This window comes from Elaeis guineensis, chromosome 9, assembly GCF_000442705.2.
Source record: "Elaeis guineensis isolate ETL-2024a chromosome 9, EG11, whole genome shotgun sequence".
NCBI lineage: Eukaryota > Viridiplantae > Streptophyta > Magnoliopsida > Arecales > Arecaceae > Elaeis > Elaeis guineensis.
The window spans coordinates 11,000,300-11,019,512 of NC_026001.2; the positions used below are offsets into that span (position 1 = coordinate 11,000,300).

At 37.7% G+C, this 19,213-nt stretch overlaps 2 protein-coding genes across 7 annotated transcripts; one reads left to right on the top strand and one right to left on the bottom strand.

The window, feature by feature from the left end:
• Positions 1-4,892: 4,892 nt before the first annotated feature.
• LOC105051665 (uncharacterized) lies at positions 4,893-10,070 on the top strand (the record flags this gene model as incomplete). The annotated part of the gene is given in 3 exon segments (XM_073243794.1): positions 4,893-4,965; positions 5,788-5,865; positions 9,606-10,070. Coding segments are annotated over 3 exon segments (184 nt in total), but the record flags the coding sequence as incomplete, so codon positions are not given.
• A 612-nt stretch (positions 10,071-10,682) lies between these two features.
• LOC105051664 (cytochrome c) lies at positions 10,683-18,885 on the bottom strand. Of its 6 annotated transcripts, XM_073243798.1 has the most exons (5): positions 18,616-18,885; positions 15,195-17,684; positions 14,970-15,089; positions 13,807-14,312; positions 10,683-10,973 (listed from the first exon to the last, which is right to left on the bottom strand). In XM_073243798.1, the coding sequence occupies exon 2, from the start codon at positions 17,367-17,369 to the stop codon at positions 16,185-16,187; it is 1,185 nt and encodes a 394-aa protein (XP_073099899.1). In that variant the 5' UTR covers positions 17,370-17,684; positions 18,616-18,885; the 3' UTR covers positions 10,683-10,973; positions 13,807-14,312; positions 14,970-15,089; positions 15,195-16,184. The 6 variants fall into 6 exon arrangements, with proteins under 6 accessions (XP_073099899.1, XP_073099897.1, XP_073099898.1 ...); XM_073243796.1 differs by having other exon boundaries at positions 13,807-15,089; XM_073243797.1 differs by having other exon boundaries at positions 14,970-17,684.
• Between the last annotated feature and the right edge of the window lie 328 nt (positions 18,886-19,213).

Genomic DNA, 19,213 nt, shown 5'->3' on the forward strand with positions numbered 1-19,213 from the left:
CGCATGCATGGAATGCGCCCTCTGACAGCCATGGTGGCCAGTCGGAGGCCATCCGATGGCCCTGTCGGCTCCTTCCCCTTCTTTTTTTCTTTCTTCCTCTCTCTTTCTTTTTCTTCTCCTGGTTCGGCTCCAAGTTTCTTTGTCGATTTGCCTCGATTCGGTACGATATGGAACCATACCGTACCGCCGACTGATCGAAACGGCTGTCGGTACTGATATGAAAAATCTTGCTCTCTAGATTGTAAGGCATCTCAGATCTTTCGCTCAAACTCTGACTCTGAGAGGTATCCTCGAGATGATAGTATAGTTGTGCAGGGGTCCATCCAAATATACCGACAGTCAGATCCGATCCGTAAGATGCTTTGGGCTGCATAGAATAGTAGTCACTGAAAGACGATATCTTTGATGCACTATATCCATATCCATATGGATCATAAGCTGTCTGCGGGTGATAGGATCCATAATGCGAAAATGATACAGATACATCAATGGATCCTACTCTACATGCAAGGTCATCTACAGCTACATCATGTGCTGGACGATCTTTAGGAGGCCGTCGCCTATATGAAATCGTATGCTCGCGGGGTCTCAGCTCGTGCTTCGTGGTCCCTATCTTGTGTGGCATATGTAAATCAGGACTCACTGGTGAATCGAATATCACCCTGTGGCTGTATCTCATGAACAGTGATTTCGTATCCTCCATCCTTAATCACTAGATCCATGATTACTATCATCACTCTCACTGTTGTTGATCTTCGAATCTGAGTCAGCTAACTCCTGCACTCTCGAGGGTGCTGTAATTGTCTTTATTTTTTTTTTTGTCTTTTTTAGCTCCCCCGGTGCCCTCTGTGATTGATTTTGCTGTGCCTGGGAGGATGGATGTCTTCTCTCTATTTGAGATGATCGGTCTTGTCTCAAAATCTTCAAAATTGGATATAAAATTTATACTGAAAGTAGCTTGAATCATTCTAAACAATATTCTGATTTTATAATTTTTTTGAATTTTATTTTTAAAATTTTTATTTTAGAATTATATATATTTTAAAAATATTTATAATTAATAAAAATTAATAATTTTAGTGTCATCGTGTAGATCATTCAAAGATCTACAATGTATAATGAAATCATTCCAAAATCATAAATTTTGGTATGATTTTTTCTTATTTTTCTATTTCTTACCTTTTTTTTGAAAAAGATGAAAAAAACTTATTTAGCTAGAGAATGGTAGATTACCTTGTTTTCGGTCGAAATATGTTTGAGTCATGATTCGTTATTGTTGTTGCAGAGCCAGAGAATAGGATTTTTTTTTTCAATTGACGTTCGTCGTTTGTTGTCGGAGTCACAGAGAAGAAAAACTTCTCTGTGACCCGTGAGATGAGATTGCCTTTCAAGGCAACCTCCAGACAAAGGTTGGCCCACCCACCATGTGATTTAAATAGTGTAGCTCGGTTCGGGACCGAATCATGCCAAACCGCTCCGATCGACCGGGCGGTTCGGCCATGAGCCGTACCAAACCATCCCAGTTCGTTGCTGTTCGCGGTGTTTTTCAAAAATTCTGTCTAAAACTGATCCGGTTCCTCCGATACGGTAGGGTACGGGGTGTGTCGGCTGGTTCAGGTCAGTACGGAATACCCTCACTGCCACCTCCATCATCAACGATGCCTTCACCTCCTAACCATCCTCTTCTTCTTGATGGTAGGATTCTTCCCTACACACTGTTGTTGTCTACTTTTTGATGGTTTTAAATTGGAAAGATGAACAGGAAGCAATAATCGAACAGGTTATATGCACAACTATGCTTCCATTTTGCTGTTGCTATGAACAGGTTATATTGCTATAGTTTGTAGTACTTTGTAAATTAAGCTAATGTTATATGATGATAGGCAAGCTCAACTATTCACGTATCGTCTACTAAGTTTGCTAGAATTCTCTTCCTTTCCAGCATTTGTCTGAACATCTAACCTACAATTTTGTAATCCAGAACTGCAAAGAGTGCTCGTGGTGCTGATGTCTTAACTTCCATACAGTTCCACAAGCATGTCTCTTTCTATCAAAATCAAAATGTCGTAGCTTTTCAGCAAGTAGAGTATTCCTTTTAAGTCTTATTGAGGTTGTTTTCTATAATCAAATCAATGGTTGTCAGCATAGGATTCTGACCGGAAATTATCATATGGGTCATTTTGTCCAAAACCCTACTTTCTCTCTTATAGGCGGAATATTTGAGCTAAAAGAAGTAAAATATAAGATGAACTGCATGGAGAAATATATGTGCCAAAGCTTTTAGATTGTTTCAAAAATGAATTGATACAAACTTATATTTACTTGGTTGTTTGCAGTTGAAGATAATGTTCCCTATCTTAACATTTGTCATAATGTTATTGACAATGCATAAATCTTACCTAAACTTGCTTGGATATTAGCTATTACTGGCATGTTAATCAAGTTTCTTGGTTCTTTATTACCTATGGCATCTAATATTTGGGCTGTAAAATGCAACTGGCGCACAGTAATATAAATAACTTCTGATCATTTTTCCCCTACTTCCACTGATATACTTTGTCAAACAACCTTAATATGTATGACCATTTTTTTCTGTTGGTCATCTGGGTGCTCTGCCATTGCATGGTCTCATGCATTGAAATGCTGCTAAGTCAAGCAAATGGAGACAGCATATTCTCATGCAACTGCTGAAGCAAGCACTCACATGGTCTTGTCTCATCTATCTGATACTGGCAAAAATTACTTTTGGGACAAGCCAAGTACCATAATAATCTCATTTAATCTTCTTGCTTGAATTACACGTAAGATCAATTATCATCTTATTTGCTCGAACATCCATTCTCTTGAAACACATTTCTCCCAAAGGGTTAGTCATCTTGTTCAGTATCTATCTTTATGCAAAGCTTTCATTTTTCATCCACTTAATAGGATTGTTGCTAAGAATTTGAATATCTTATTTCATGAGGTAATGTTGCACATAATGTATCACTAAAGTAGAGCAGTCATTTTGATACCTCATTCATCACTACGATGAGTGCTGGCACTTCACATTGACCTCCTTCTGAAAGTCTACTTCTCAATATCATTTAAAAAGTAAACTACCCTAGACAAACTCTCTTCACTTGCCAGTTGCCACCAACACCCCCCCAACCCCCCCTCTTCTTCTGGACAAATGTCATTCATATGCTCCTAGTGCACAAATAATCCTAGTGAAATTCTCAGGAGACAAATCTCAAATCTAACTTCTCATGCCATCTATTGCTCCCTAAACCTGATCGCACCAACTTCCAAACCGAACTTCACTCCTGCAAACTGCATATTTGACAAAAGCTCTTGAAAAATTGCAGCTGATTTAATTACCTCTAATTCCCATCACATAGGCCATCTTTGTTCTCATTTATTTGCTGCATTACCAGATGTTGATAGCACTAGAAATATTATGGCTATCAGGCTATACCACTATATGATCTGAGACCTCCTGACAATTGTTTTTTGAAGAGTTCTTGAAAAATGTTAAGTGGGGTATTTCTGGATACTCATCGTAAAACAAAATGTGCTTGATTCACATATTATTTCCAGTGTTATTAGTTTGTTGACTTCCTGAGTATGCAATGAAAATCTTTTGCCTGAGAGCATCATAGCAACCTACCAAAGGACATTCCATTCATCAGAAACTTGACACATTGGGTTCAAAAATAACCAATACAATGGTATAATATATTCTTCATCCATCTTGGAACTGAACTTGGTGGAATTTCTTGAGTTCTTTAGAATGATTGAACATGTTTAGCATTTGTCATATACTTGATAATGCCTCAGCTCATCATGACAATAATAAGTATTTTTTTCTCTTTTTGCCCTGCAGATGATGTCAAAATATTGCGATGAAACAGGAAACTATGTTTGTTTGTGGAATAAATCAACCTGGAATAATGGGTTAATTTAAATCTAACCACTTTACTTCAGAATAAACTAGTCCACCTTATATGATGGATTAGTCTAGAGTTAGTTGGAAAAGTAGCTCTACTCCTCTACCAACTTTTAAAATGCTTATTTTACTCTTAGAATAAGTCGGCTACCTTTTCAGCATTTAGGAAGTTAAAGTGGAATAAGTGGAGTAAACTTTATTTTACAATCAGAATAAGCTAGTCCACTGTACTTCAGAATAAATTAGTCCACTTTCTATAATGGAATAGTCTAGAGTTAGGTGGGAAAAGTAGCTCCACACTACTACCTACTTTCTAAAATGCATTTTTTACCCTTAGAATAAGTCAGCTACCTTTTTAGCATTTAGCAAGTTAAAGTGGAACAAGTGGAGAAAAGGAAACTTTATTGCATGTAATCCTCCTTTAACCTGCATCAAATCAGCCTTTTTAGTTGACTTCACCAAGCCGTTGCCTATATTCATTGCAAGGACAGTTGACATGATGTTATCAAGAAAAACATCTTCATGCAACCATGTAATGCTCACATTAGCTCTGTACAGTCTTAAAAATATTCTTCTCATTTAATGACAATATGATTCAAAATCTTCTTAATAAAATTTGGATGTCTTCATTGACCAAATAATCATTAAATACACCTTCATAAAATGAAATTCATGCTGACTATCACAATTAGGACATTTGCATTCATATAGATATACAATTTCAAAGAAGATATCATGTAATACATTTTTTTATATTTGCTTTTTTTTTTTCTTTGTTGAGGCAGCATGTTTGCATAAATATTCATTACATGCATTCACATACTATAGAAATATGGATGATTTAGAATAACGTGTATATTCATTTAAAGACAATATGTTACAGTTGTATGTTTAATTAAAATTTAAAGCTCAAGTAAGACATAAATATTTGAAACTAGAGACTCATTGGAGTATGTTGCAACAGGCCTCTTACAATTGGTCAAATGCAAGGCAAGTTTCAAATGGTGGTTGTCCGTCACACTGGACATGCTATACAGGTTATCCATTTCTTCCTCCATTTCAAGTTCAAATTGATTAGGAGGAGCATTGAAACAAAGTGTTTTAGTGATCTGGAATTAAAAAAATGCAAGTAATTTGAGGGAAAAAGGTATGAGCAGTAAAATGAGTATTTGTGCTCAGCAGAAGGATGAAGAGTTGGTGTTATCCAAAAAAAGAGTGAATGATCAGTAAAGATGTAAAAAGGGAGTGGGGTGTGTGTTTGTGCATGTTTTGGGAAGGCGGTCTCCTCTGCTGGTGTTTAATGCTCCTTGTGTTTCAAGGAACTTGGGATGGTTATTTCCTTGACTGTTCATCAGTAGAGAGGGAAGCTTGACTGAAATAGTCATGTGGGCTTATGCGCCTCATTCTTATATTAAATTGGTCATTTTGAACTCAAGTGATCTCAAACTAGATCCCTATGCTTCTGGTCAGATATGTTAAGGTTTTCAATGTTGTGGGCATTAGGTTAATTGTATGTGATGATAGTGCGTGATCACATATTATAGAGAGATTGGCACAGGATGAGCAATTCTCATAGTAGTTCTTGAATTTATCATGAAGATTCCAAGAAGGTGCTTTGTGACCTTGATACCACATAATCTAAGAGCGAGTGTCAGAAGATAACAATAATATACTAGTTACAGCAGCAAGAGGCAGTGATCCATTATTGCACTCACAACATCCATAGGCCCCATGTGGACAAGATGCATGGAGCATACATAAGTGGAAGTATATAGTGTGCATGAGTATGTGCCATGCAAAGTTCACAGAATTTGCTTAGGTCTTCTTTCTTCCCTTAACTTAAACTTTGTTTATTGCAGGAAGATGTGCCTGAGGAATTTGCTTCACTCATATTGAATTTTATATCTCGCAATCGCATAGGCCCTCATGGTGTTGAGGTTAATATCTTTCCTCTTATCAACTTGCTTGAGATTGATCTGTTTCTATGATCACTTATTCATGATAACAGTGTTGAAGATATTTGGAAGTTTATTTCGTATGTTTAGTATGTCAACTCCTTATTTAAATTAAAAAAAAAAGACATGCCACTGACCATATTTTTTTTTTTCACTTGTTCATTATATACTTAACTATATCATTGGTAAATATGCACTTAAAATAATTTATTTACGCTGAGTTCCGTTGTTGTTTGGTTAGGAAAAAGAAAGGGATTTGCCTATAATGATAGTTTAAAACCTTAATTAATTACATTGTACTCATAATAGAAACTTGTTTTTAATGGTGATTATAAATCTTCCCAGATTGCAATGTTCCTGGAAGAATCCTGTTAAACATTTGTGTGTTTTTGCTGGTACAGCTGTGAAACCCTTTTTTGCATGCTTTTCTGGGATCATTTAAAGTTCATTCTAGGTGCTATATCTTTATTTAAGGTACTCCTAGGCCTAGCTGTAGGTTGACATGCTTCTGCCAAAGTTATATTACTGCATTAGTGAAACCCTGTTCATTTTGAAGTGGAAATGGACTATAGAATCCTTTGGAAAATCCTTGAGTTTGACACTTGGCTTGAGGATGTGGCTCTGAAAAGAATAATTTCAGAGGCCTTTTGAAGGAGGGCCCTTGCATTGAAACTATAAGATCTTGGGGAACTATAATGGTGTCAAATACAATATAGCATGGTTTGCTTCTCTAAGTAGAAAAGTAGGAGAACGAGATAGAGGACCATGTCCTTATTTGATTGTGGAATGTCATCCAATGTTCAATAAATGCCATGCTACACTATGATGCAAGTCATTACTGACCCAAATTGTGGGGTTTGTCCATATGGATTGCAAAGATAGACGAACTGCCATAATACGATTGTAGCTTATCACAGTTCCTATGATCTATTCCTATATTCTGCACAGCAGCTCTCAAACCTGACAATTATTTTGAAATATAATATTATTGTTACATATTTATTATTTTATCTCTCGTTTTCACTATTCTTAACATTTAACAACAAACCTTATATCTGCAAGGAGTTGATTCTACAATCAAGTCATGATTTTCAGAATTTTGAATTGTTTTGTGATGGTGCTCATCTTTTTATCTCTACAATGAACATTTGAAATCAGCATTAGGATGTACATGCATATGCACATGTTAATACTAAAGTAATTGTTAGTAATTTTTTATCTCTATATGAAGGAAATATTATCGCTGAATGTCCAAAATGATATCTAAGTTAAAATTGAGAAAATCAAATGCTGCATTGATTTTTGCATTGAAGTCTAGTAGACATCACCAGTTTCATCTAGGCGATTGAAGTGGCCATTGTGGAGACATGATGGTCACATTCTAATACAATCCCTCCCAAGGACTGTAGTTACAATCCCTGTTTTTTAATAAGATGGTCTGATTTTAGTGTTGCTCTTGATTGCTTGATGTGGTGAGTGGTGACCAACATGTATGTGAGACCAGACAGTGCAATAACACGAGGTATTGAACTAATGATTGCTAGGATTAGTACTAAACTTATCTAGCATATAGGTTTGGGAGGATTCTTTATATATCTTAATATTATAACAGATAGTATAGGGCAAGTTTTCAAATGGTTGGTACAAAGAACATGCTGTTATATTCTCTTTGCAAGCTCTTAGGAGTGGGGAACCAATCAGCTGAGCTAACACCTTTGGGCAGAACATGCTGTTATATTTCAAGATCCGTATCTTTTGGTCAATTTATGGTATAGTGCCTCTAGCATGAAATACTGGAATTGTGGATGCCCAAGAAAATAATGAACACTTTAGTTGAGGAACTTGCATGGTGGAGGTACTCTTGGCATGCAGGTAAGAGGTACTCTTTACCATGCTTTGGTAGGATATTTTGGGAAACCATTACACAATGTCTGTGAGCTATATTATCCATGGATTTAACCTGTGATATGGATTCAACTTATCTGTTGCATCTGGGTCTCAGTAGCAGAATCTGATTTGGGTTTCATAAAAATTCTTTGAAGTACGCATCCAGTGACCGGTTGAATGGAATAATCTGACACATATGGAATAGATTCTTTTTTCTATAAAATCAACAATAAGTTTTTGAACTATATCAACTTTATCTATCTATATATTTATTTTTAATCTGTTTCCATGGGTCCACACTTTTCTTTTTTTTTTTTAATACAAATTCGGAATGTTTTATTGAAATGCCATGATGGTCTTGATTTACTTCTAGAGAAACATGTTATAAGTTCCTGGAACTTTCATGGTTTCTCGAAATCACTAACCAATATGAATCACTTTGTTGATTGCTTCTTTGTACATTTAAAAGATTTCAAATGCTCGAAAATCTTTGTTATTTTATAACCTAAGTCCATCTGTCTTCATTTGCCACTTGGTCCATGCATGACTACCATTTTGCAAAGAACTGCTTCATGACTAAAAATTTTGGTGAAGCCCTTAATTTTTTTGTATGTACAAGGAAAATTACTTGCAACCTCATAAATTCCAGCTTGAATATGATAATGCTAATTTTGAAATTCAAATTGATTTTTTTTTAAAAACTGCCAATATATAATAAATTATGAATAAATTTCCCCTGGGTTAGTATGAAAATAACTTCAAAATTATAGGATCGCTTCACATATAAACTCTTAAATTTTTCTTTTTGTTTAAAACCTACAATTCAACATCCAAGAAACTTGTAGTGAGGGGATTGAGTTTCACTCTGGAGAGAACCAGAGAGTGAAGGTAGCTACCTGTAGAAGTCATAAGTCCGCCCATTTCAAAATGGATCTGGGAATTGCATACAAAAGGTGGATCGATTCTGCCCTTTCACTTTTCATGTTGATGTGGTTAGCTGCATGAGCCGAATTGAGTCTATTCCATGCTTACAAGCGAATAAGCACCTTTGGGGCATTCCCTCAACTTTACTACTTACACTTCTCCTCAACCAGTGTGGCCAATCATCCTTGTTCAGACCATATATCAAAACTCATATTGCAATCCACTTCTTTCCACCATATGCATGTGTTGCTGAATTCTTGTGAGATGTATTCAAAGAGCCATTACAATTAATATAAGTTAGCATTCAAAACAGCATGATTTGTGGGAAAGCCTCTAGAAAATCATACAATGGTGCACTGTTCCTTGACGAGGTTCGAAAAGATGGTTTACTTTCTGGTCTTGACAATTAGGCGTGCAACTTAGGAATGGGATGCTGAATATTTCTTTCATATTGTTAAATTTACCCCTAATTTTAGCCAAACATGTAGGTCTACTTTGATCTAGATGACCCCTAAATGCAAATAGGCAGATCAGCAAATCGTGAAAAATCAAATTAGATAAGCCCTTTTTTTTAAAAAAAAAAATAGCGTTCCTAAGGCATATTCCTCCTGTTGGAAATAAACGGTTGCTAGTTAGCAACTGCATATGCCATCCAATTAGCAAATTTATGCCTGTGCCATGCACTTGGATCTGAGACCACGGAGCAGCTTTGGTCCGTTTTGCTATCCTGCTCTGCGCATCTCAGGATATGATGCTGCTTTGAATGTGGTGGTGATATCAATTCTAGCAGTTCATTGTGATAATGTTAGTTCTACATTGATTATATACTATCATTTTGCAGTGGTTGCATGAATTGTTGATTTGGTCATGATATTGCTTTGAATGAGACAGTGTGTGCTCGTATTCTGCAGATACCAGGCCTCATCCGGCGACCGCAGCCGTAGAAAACAAGACTATGGTTTTGACCAGAGGTGCACAGGAACATCAATGAGTTATAAATTTGACAATGCAGTTGTTTGTGAACATTGTTCCATATGAAAAGCTTTATCAGAGATGTAAAATGCAACAAGAAGGCTTTACCCGTAATTTCTTTACGCTCATGAGTCATGATGCTGTGATAAGACCTGTAAAGAATCTGTCGTTACTTGCTGCCCCATTCATTGACCGCTGGTTGCAGAACTTATGAGGAGTTTTCTGAATTTATATATCATAAATCCCGGATTTGCAGGAAACACAGCCTAATCCAGAGACTGAAAAGTGGAAGAACCAGATGCAAGCACTTAATTTTTTTTCCTTTGCTGTATCTGTTGTTCATCAGGGTACGTTTAAGAAAATACGGTTCTTTCATGAAGTATGGATTCATGTGGTTTTGCTTAGTCATGTGCAAAAGACCTGTGAGAAGGTATATATGTGTTTTTTTGACAGATCAATCACATCTTATAATGTTAAATATGTTAATACACACCTACAGCAATTTGACATCGCTAAGGCATGGTCCCCAGATAGCTGGAGGATTGCGAGATCAATGGTTATTGGGGTTGCAAAATTCTCGTGCTTAACTCGGCTCTCCCGACCTCTTCCTTCGACCAAATCATTCAGCCAACCAACTTGTATGAGTGTTAAATCCTGCAGCCTGCATTGGTCCCATACTTTGTGGGTTGTTTCACCTTTTCCACTTCCGTAAGAGGTCAGAAATTGGAATCCGGTCTAAAATGCTTGGCTCTGAGGGTCGATGAGGTATTTGATTAAACAGAAACAGAAAACAGTAAGCGGGTAACAACAAAGTTCAGCTAAAATTCACATCATCGTAAAGTCTAATTGGTCCACATAAATTACCCAGATATCTTATCAGAAAAATTATAAACATTCATCAGGAGCACGGCTAAATGGAATTCAAACTGTTTAAAATTCAATCATAGAGACAGCATAGCAACCACCACCAACTTGAAAGGAAAAAAGGCATCAAAAAATCCATCCACAAATTCATGTGGCGACCAAAAAATTGTTAAGATATTGCCGAGAATGTCATTACAAAGGTAATACAGGAGTACATCTTGCACAAAACAATGCCTCGAAAAGAGGCACAAATAATAGTAAAACAAAAATATACCATTTCCCTGGCTTTACCGCTCAGGTTGGATATCAGCAATCTTATTAGCCAATAGATTTCCACTAAACATGATTTATGATGCTGTGGATTCCTTAAGATAAGCAATCAGATTTGCACGCTCTTGAGGCTTCTTCAGACCAGGAAAAACCATCTTTGTACCAGGAATATACTGCACATAAAAGGGGAGTCCGTGAGCTGTAGTTTAACCTTTCTAGAAAGCTTAGAAACTGGAAAGATAAATCAGGTAAATGATTCAGAAGTTTAAAAGAAAACTGAAATAGGTAATCAGGCTCCTTGCTAGTATGGAAAAAAAAAGATCTCCCCTCAAGAGAGTGCACGGTTTAAAAGACATGACTTCTACCACCCCACAAACTGCTCCACCATGATTCTAGTGTTGGTTATATATCTCTCCAGGAAGATTGGCAGTGGATGCTTTTATAGTGTTAATTACATATAATTTAATTGGTTTCCATTAAAAATTTGTTAACATGCCAATAACATGGCCTTCACCACTCACCTGTCTTGACTCTTACCAAGCAACACAGCATATAATCATGGCATCAAGGTTCTTTACCGATGGGCCAAACCCCAAAATTGAATGTTTTGTTATTTCATACATCATAATATAATATGTGAAGCATTCACGAGATCTCAAAATAATCATACGTTACCTAGAAACATATGTGATTACTTCACAAATACATGTACATGTGAAAAATCATCCACCAAAATGGCATGCCAATTTATGATGGCCCTTTTATATCCTTCATTGAACAAACAATTACGAGGCCATGAAATTTATAACCCACCCAAATGTAGTCAATGCCCCCTCTTACTCCCAAGCGGGCCAAGCCATTTTGAGGGCCCACAAATATAATATGACTAAGTTTCAAATAAAGCGAATCCCCCAACATGACAAATATTCCTAAGCATGATATCAGATATGGAGCCACTTGCCTAACAACAAAACACCAGAACAAAGATTTGCAGAATCATCAAGAAAAGGCACAGAAATGGCTGCCAATAGTAATTTATTCATTGAACCAAATCAGCACATGACTTGAACCGCAGACCATGTTGAAGAATTAAATCAATCCAAATATCATATATAGATTTCAGAACAAGAGAAAAACTGGTAATGAAATTTTGAACATAACTGACAACGAACCACATTAAAAAAAAAAAAAAAAAAGAAAAGAAGCCACACACTTATTATTAGGGAATAAGTGATATGTCGCACGATCCAGTGCATATCTAACCCAAAAAAAAAAAAAAAGAACAACTTTCAGGTTCCATTTTCTCAATACTATGAACCTAAACAGCAAATCAACTCAATCATCTGACAAGCATAATTTAGAACTCAAATTAGCCACTGAATCTTAATCATCTTCTAAATTTCATTTTGAGGTTAGGTGGAAAGCTCATAATAGTCAATCATAACAACAACATTATCACACCCTACAATTCTTCAGAAAAGCACTAAAAAAATTCAGGCTTACACATTATATGTCATATGCATAGTTTTGATTTTAGGTTAGTGACTTGCCTTCTTAGGATTAAGTAGATAATCATATAAAGTCGATTCCTCCCATATCACAGCCATGTTCTTGTTTGCAGCAGAGTAAGAATAACCAGGGGTGGTACCAGATTGCCTCCCAAAAAGACCATTCAAGTTAGGACCTACAAATATTGAAGAACTTTGGTAAAATAAAAATAAAAAACATTTCTGAGCATTCTTCTGATTTATTAGACAGTAAACAAATTGGAAAAATAATTATAAGCCAAAAGGATAGAAAAGGTACAATTAATGGAGGGAGAAAATATTAAACAAAATATACAGAAATTATGCCATTAACTAGATTATCGATTTCCACCAAAGCAACAAAGATTTGTTGAACGCACAGCATTATCAAGCATATGCACACTTATGATACTAGTACAGGGAAATCTTCATGTGCAAAACTGAAGCACAAGCTTGTTCAACTATATAGACAAGTAGACTAATATTTTGCCGATTAGGTAACTCTCTAGCTACAGATGCTATACAATATCCTGAGTGAACACATCCTTCCATCCCGCTTGGTTTCCCCTTCTTTTACTTCCTCAGTCAAATTGCACGCTTAATGGTATCTTTCCCATCCGCATACAAGACATCAAGTGGAAATTGTCACCGAGATCCAAACAAGGAAATGATACCAGGAAACATCATTCTAGATATAAACTAACTCATGTATTACAGTTTACCTCTATACCACTACAACTAAATCACATAATATCAACAGCATTAACAAACTCTATAGCACGACATGCGATTCAGTTCTAAAAAAAGCTAGTAAATAAATCGATAGAACCATACCGGAATCACAAAATCCATAGACTATACAGTGAAAAAAATAGGACCAACGCATTGAACAAAACCAAAAAGATCGAACAGATCACAAGATGGTTGGACCACTATATAATTATAACTGAACCAACATATTGCGCAAAAATCCTTATCCCTTGGATTAGCTGAGGAAGAAAGCATCAATTCAGACAATCAGATGAGACAACGCAATCTTTTAAAAAAACAAACAAAATAACATGGATCGATCCTATGAGTTTTGCATTATCCAAAAACGAAAAAGAGACTCAAAAGAAGAGTTAACGGAATCTCGAAACAAACATAGATCAATACTGCGAGCTCTATGTTTTCCCAAAATTCATGAAAATGATCTCAATTTCAAGAGTAATTAGCGGACATTGAAACGGTAATAGATCAATATATTACAACCGACAGCAACCATCAGAAACTACGAGTTCCCAATAAACCTACAACCAACAAAAACGATATCAATCTCAAGAGAAATCCATAAAACCTTGAAACAAAGGTAGATCAAAGAAAATCGAGTATAAAAATAAAAAAAAAAAGCATCGACATTGGAAAAAGCATCTCGATAGACACCGAAAAAAGAAATTATGCCTTCAAAGAAGAGAACAAAGATCGGACAGTGAGATCGAACCTTGCTTGTGGCCGGCTCCTTTCTCTACGGTGTGGCACTGAGCGCACTTCGTCTTGAAGATCTTCTCCCCGGATTTCTTATCGCCTGGCGGAGCCTCCGCGAACGACGCCATTTCTCTCAAGAAAGCCCCGGATAGATCGATCTAGGGTTAGGGTTTCCTCTCCTCCCTAACGCAGACAGGGAGATGATCGATTCCGATTTCAGGAAGCCCTCTATCCCGGGAGCATGGCGACGCAATTCCTTAAATAGCCACGCGTTATGGATCAAAGGTAGGGAATTTCAAGTTTTATTGCGGGCATTCTCGATATTAATGATGAGCCAGAGGCGCTGGTGGAGAAGGGGCCCACGATTCGGAGTGTGGTTGGCGTACGCACGCAGTGGGCTCTGACAGATGCAATATGGACCGTTTGATCGATGGATCTTCACGATAAACCCGGCTGACGTTTGCGTTAGCCGTTCTGTACGGTTCCCATGTCACGTGTCCGGTACAGGCCACATGCCCAAGGCTGTGAGTTCATATATAAGCAATAATTTTAGGCATTAATTAATGGTCAATAACCAATGCTGTGCTTCCACGTGTAGATTATGATTCGCAAAGTTTGTTTTGGTCGAGTTATGTCCTTTGTTTTAATTAATATTCGAGTCAGATTTGGTAGGTTTCAGGTGAGTAGATTAGGCTACCACTTGGTATCAGGTAGCAAAACTATCTTACATGTATACAAATTGCAAATATATTCGCTGCGGCAACCAGTGTCTAAATGTGTTTCCTACCTGATGAGTTTGAATGCTGTCATATAAGTTCTTAAATCAACTCACCAAGATTATTCCACCGTTGTCTGGTATGCATGTAAACCTACATCACAACTCAAATGTCCAGAGTGTGCACCCCAAAATTAAATGATCCAAGGAATCAATCATCCTTGGAATCAAAAAGGTCATTGCAGCAAAACCTGAATTTGGATGTGATTATTTTTCCATGTATCAACTCCATTCACCATACACCCCCAAAATCTAGTCTCTCGATCATTTGAAGATAAACTCCTTCAACCACAATATTAATTGAAAATTTGGCTTTTAAATCATTCATTATATGATCCGCAGAAAGGGGAAGGGAAAGATGACTCTTTGCGCAGAATGCTACGAGGAGACAAAACACTGAGTACCTCACTATAATGACAAGGTGCAATTCACAGGATCGGCGCAGCATACGGTTATATCATGAAACACCAATCCATGTAATATTGTAAACGGAACATTTTTTTGTGTGTCTTTCTGGGTACGCCCTGAAGTATTTGGAATAGAACAACGAAAACAAGTATAAGAAGCATGAATTGAACTTGCTCTAAGCAATCACGAATATGACAGTCAGAGCAAGACAAACTTGTTACCATCTGAAAGCCATTGGAAGAGTCGGTTTTCTTGCAGCATAACAATTCCTTCAAAGCAAAACACATCAGAGTTACCAAAAAAAATATTGCAGAACACATCCAACTAATAATAACGCGATGGGAAAAACTGGTGATGAAAACATTGCCTCAGATGTACTTAGTCCATTTCGGAAAAAAAACTGGATAAAAACTGGATTAGCATGGCAGACCTCTAGGATGTTAGCCAACTATGCATGACTTGCCACAGATTGATTGTTTGAGCCCAACGCCTGCCGTTTTAAAGGCCAAAGTTTCACACCACCTATCTCTCATTCAAGAATCGAAGTGATTTTCCCATGCCATGGGACGTACAATGTCCAGTCAATGTTCCACCATACCCACCATACATTGTACACGATCGAAAGTGTACAATTGCACAACTAGCTGCATAATGATGAACATCCAATAGTTTCCTGAGTACATTACTGAGAAAAGGAAAAAGAATAAATAATATAAATATGTATCAAGCTGGAGAATTTCATCGTTAAGCTAGCTAGCATCATGCCCTGCTGGTAGTGAGAACTGAGGATTGGAATAAGTTGCAACTTGCAAGTCAATCATTTATGCCCAAGACAGCTCATTCAGAGAACAAGCTGTCACTAAATACAGCTCAGAGACATCTAGGCAGAGCAAAGTTTCCAGTGAAGCAAAGCCCGTTTACAGCTCACAATCACCTCAGCTGGCCTTATCATCAGAGTATAACATTGCTGCGGGAATTCCCACCCTTACAAGACAAAAGATTAAAGACTAAAGACTACAGTACAACCCTGCACATCAGAGGAAATAACACAGCAGAATTGAAAATATACCAATATGAACAATGGGCAAACCATGTTTGAATGTTGACTGCTAAAAACACCTTTACATTAGTCTTTCTTTACCACAAAACTGATATCATTTGGGAGAACAGAGAGAGAGATAAGTAAAAATCAAAAAACATGCAGATTGTTCTCAGTTTGTAGGAACTTCTCCAAGTGGATCCATGGGCCTGCCAGGGAGTGGGGGGGACCCAGAAGGTGAACCAATGTAGAGGGAACCATGAGCAAAGAAGCGGACATCACCTATGCCTTCTGTTTGTGAGGATTCATCCTTGATCATAGTGCGAAAAGATATCGAGCCATGCTTGGTAGATGCATCTGAGTTCCTACCTGTGTCTTGATGGCTCTGGTTAGCAATGAGAGAAGCACCATCATAATAGTAGTCATCATATGGCATTCCTTCAATTTCTATGTGCCCTACGTCTCTCAGTGCCAGGGAATCGGCCACGGGGAAATATACTAGCATACAAATGCCCACCATGGTGCAAAATAACAGCATGAGGAAGGCTAGGAACACAATGGCCTCATAGACCAAATTGCCTGGGCGAGGGAGGACAGAGAACCCAAGGAGGAGCACCCTAAATGGGAGGAAAAGGATAACTGAAGACATCAGAGCATATACTCTTCGTCGCAGTCCCTTGTTGATCACCAAGGACAACAACCGGGTTCCAACACAAGTTACACAGCTGATAAGGAGGGCATAAAAAATCCCAAGAACTATAGTGCTCAGTAAGGGATAAGTGCACACGCTGCTGTCATTGGTTAAAGAATAGGTGCACATGAAGAACTTTGACATCTTTGTTCTCTTGCCGTTCTTCTCATTATTAAACATGGGTCCAACTAAAATGAGGACAAATTGCACGATGAATATTGGAAGGCAAGAAAAGAGAACATAGCTGATGGTCTTTCTGTTCCATCGTTGGCTCAGAGTGTCTGATTCCCTCTTCTGCAATGCGGCATGGAGAAGGAACGCAAGCATGAAAAACATACTTGGTTCTGCAAACCCTAAATTGGAGAGGACATAGAATTTGCAGACACTCTTCTGCCATGGTTGGCTGGAAAAGGGTCTTCCTTCTTCTTTCAGAAAAGTTAGCCTAACAATCTCTCCAAAACCCCACCAAATTGCAACTAGAATCAGCAAAATGCGTGTAATCCAAGGCCCGTTAAAGTAGTTGAGCTGAGCAAAACCTCTTCGTCGGATCTGCAACTGGAAGTACAGAGAACGATATATGCAAACTAGGCCCAGAATGGCAGTTAGAGAGACGAGGGATATGGTCACCACACCGATTGCATCGGCGGCGGTTCTGGTCAGGGGCATCACCCAAAACACAGATTCCGCGCATGCTCTCTGCCAGCAAGGATACCAAAGTTGCCCGCAGGTACCACTAAATGAGCCGCTGCCTCAAAAGTATAGAAACTTTTGGATCAAGGACCACTGGCCTTCTCATGTGCAACAGTCATTACTTCCATCATTGCAAGTAATCTTCAAATAGTCAAACCACCAAGAACCATCTATAATCCAAAAGAGTAATTGTCCCACCACTTCGTTTAATCCAAAACCTTGAAATAACACTTCTTGTCAATGGAGATGCATGCGGTAGATTTCTTGTGCATATGAAACTTAACAGACACCCTAGAGAAGAACAGAATATGAAATGTCACATAGGCTACAATTTAAAAGAAGACTAAATGATAAATGTTACGTACTTTAATAGAAAAATATTTTAGATTGAAAAAGAAAAGAGCAATTGAAAATTAAAGTCTACCTCGAAACTCATGTTGACAATCAAGTAACTAACAAATACAAAGTTATGCCTACAAGCCTTATGAAGCGAGTGAAAAGATTCTCACAAGAACAAGATCGTATTTTTATTTGAGTTCCTCCCTACATCGCTGTTCCTAGTTTATCCTTACTCTAAGAAGTCATTAAAGGAGATAAGAGTGCCACAAGTCCCGTTTCAGAACCTCCCAGAAGCAATTTCAAGTTCCGCAACTACATGTTATATAAGGAACTCTTTAAACCGATAACAAGGGATCAGACATCGGTCACCTTTTGTAAAATGTACAAATAAAGAAGGAAGAAAATCCTGTTTCGATAACTGTTTGCATAAAAGAATCAGTTGAAAGTTAAAAAATCCGAACTTTGGCTGCAGTTTTATACCACTCAGAATTTCAATACCATATATGAAATCTTTGAGGTCAGAGCAAACCACATTAAAATCCAAGCACGAACTACTTCATTGACTCAAACAAATAAATAAGTATGAATTACAGTACTACACAAAAAGGAATCATTTTTGAGTTTGAATAAACTCAAGAATAACTATCCTTTTTCTTCAACAAAAAAAATACCCCATTATATCAAAAAAAATGCCCCATTATATCAAAAAAACCACTGAATCATGCAAATCTCTGCTGTTTATCCACAAATCGCAAAAGATATCGCATCATAATAAAAAAAACCCATCAAATTCAGCATATTTTTCACCATTTTACATGAACCAGACACCAAATTCACCCAGAAAAAAAAATAAAAATAGAAACAAAAGGACAAGCACGAGTACCTCAAGATATTACAAGCATTTCATCAAAATCCGAGAACAAGAGATCTTATCAGAAAGAAAGCGCCCAATCTCGAGCATTCCAAAAGAGATACAGAACGAAATCCCGCGATGCCGGACTCGGACGCGAGCTCTCGAAGCGCCGAATCTGGGTTCGAGGAGACTGAAAGAGATCAGATATCTCTGGTCGTCGTGGATCGAAACCCTAGCAATCGAGACGAGAGACTACGAGAGAGAAGGGCAGTGCAGGGGAACGAAAGAAACAAAGAAAAAGCGAGGGGGTGGGGTGGAGGGTGAAGGAGGGGAGAGGGGCTGGGTTGCTGACAGGCTGTCTCCAGCTGTCGTCGGGTTCGGTAACCGGGGCGGAGGTTCGGGAATCCAACCGAGCCTAGGTGGCCTTTCGGGCTTTTATTTCCACAGGCGGAAACTTAGACCGCCGTCGAACCACGTTAAAACCTAACGGCCGTCACTGCTATCTTGTTTTTCTAATTTAGGGTAAGCCATATAACAAAAAATTTACAATATCTACTACCAACCATGAGAAATTATTGCCCGCATATATCAGCATCCTCGTACATACCGTCAATCACCAACAATCATC

What these genes read in the sequence shown, in the direction of transcription:
- LOC105051664 (XM_073243799.1), bottom strand. Translation starts at nt 17,369, where the DNA reads ATGCCCCTGACCAGAACCGCCGCCGATGCAATCGGTGTGGTGACCATA.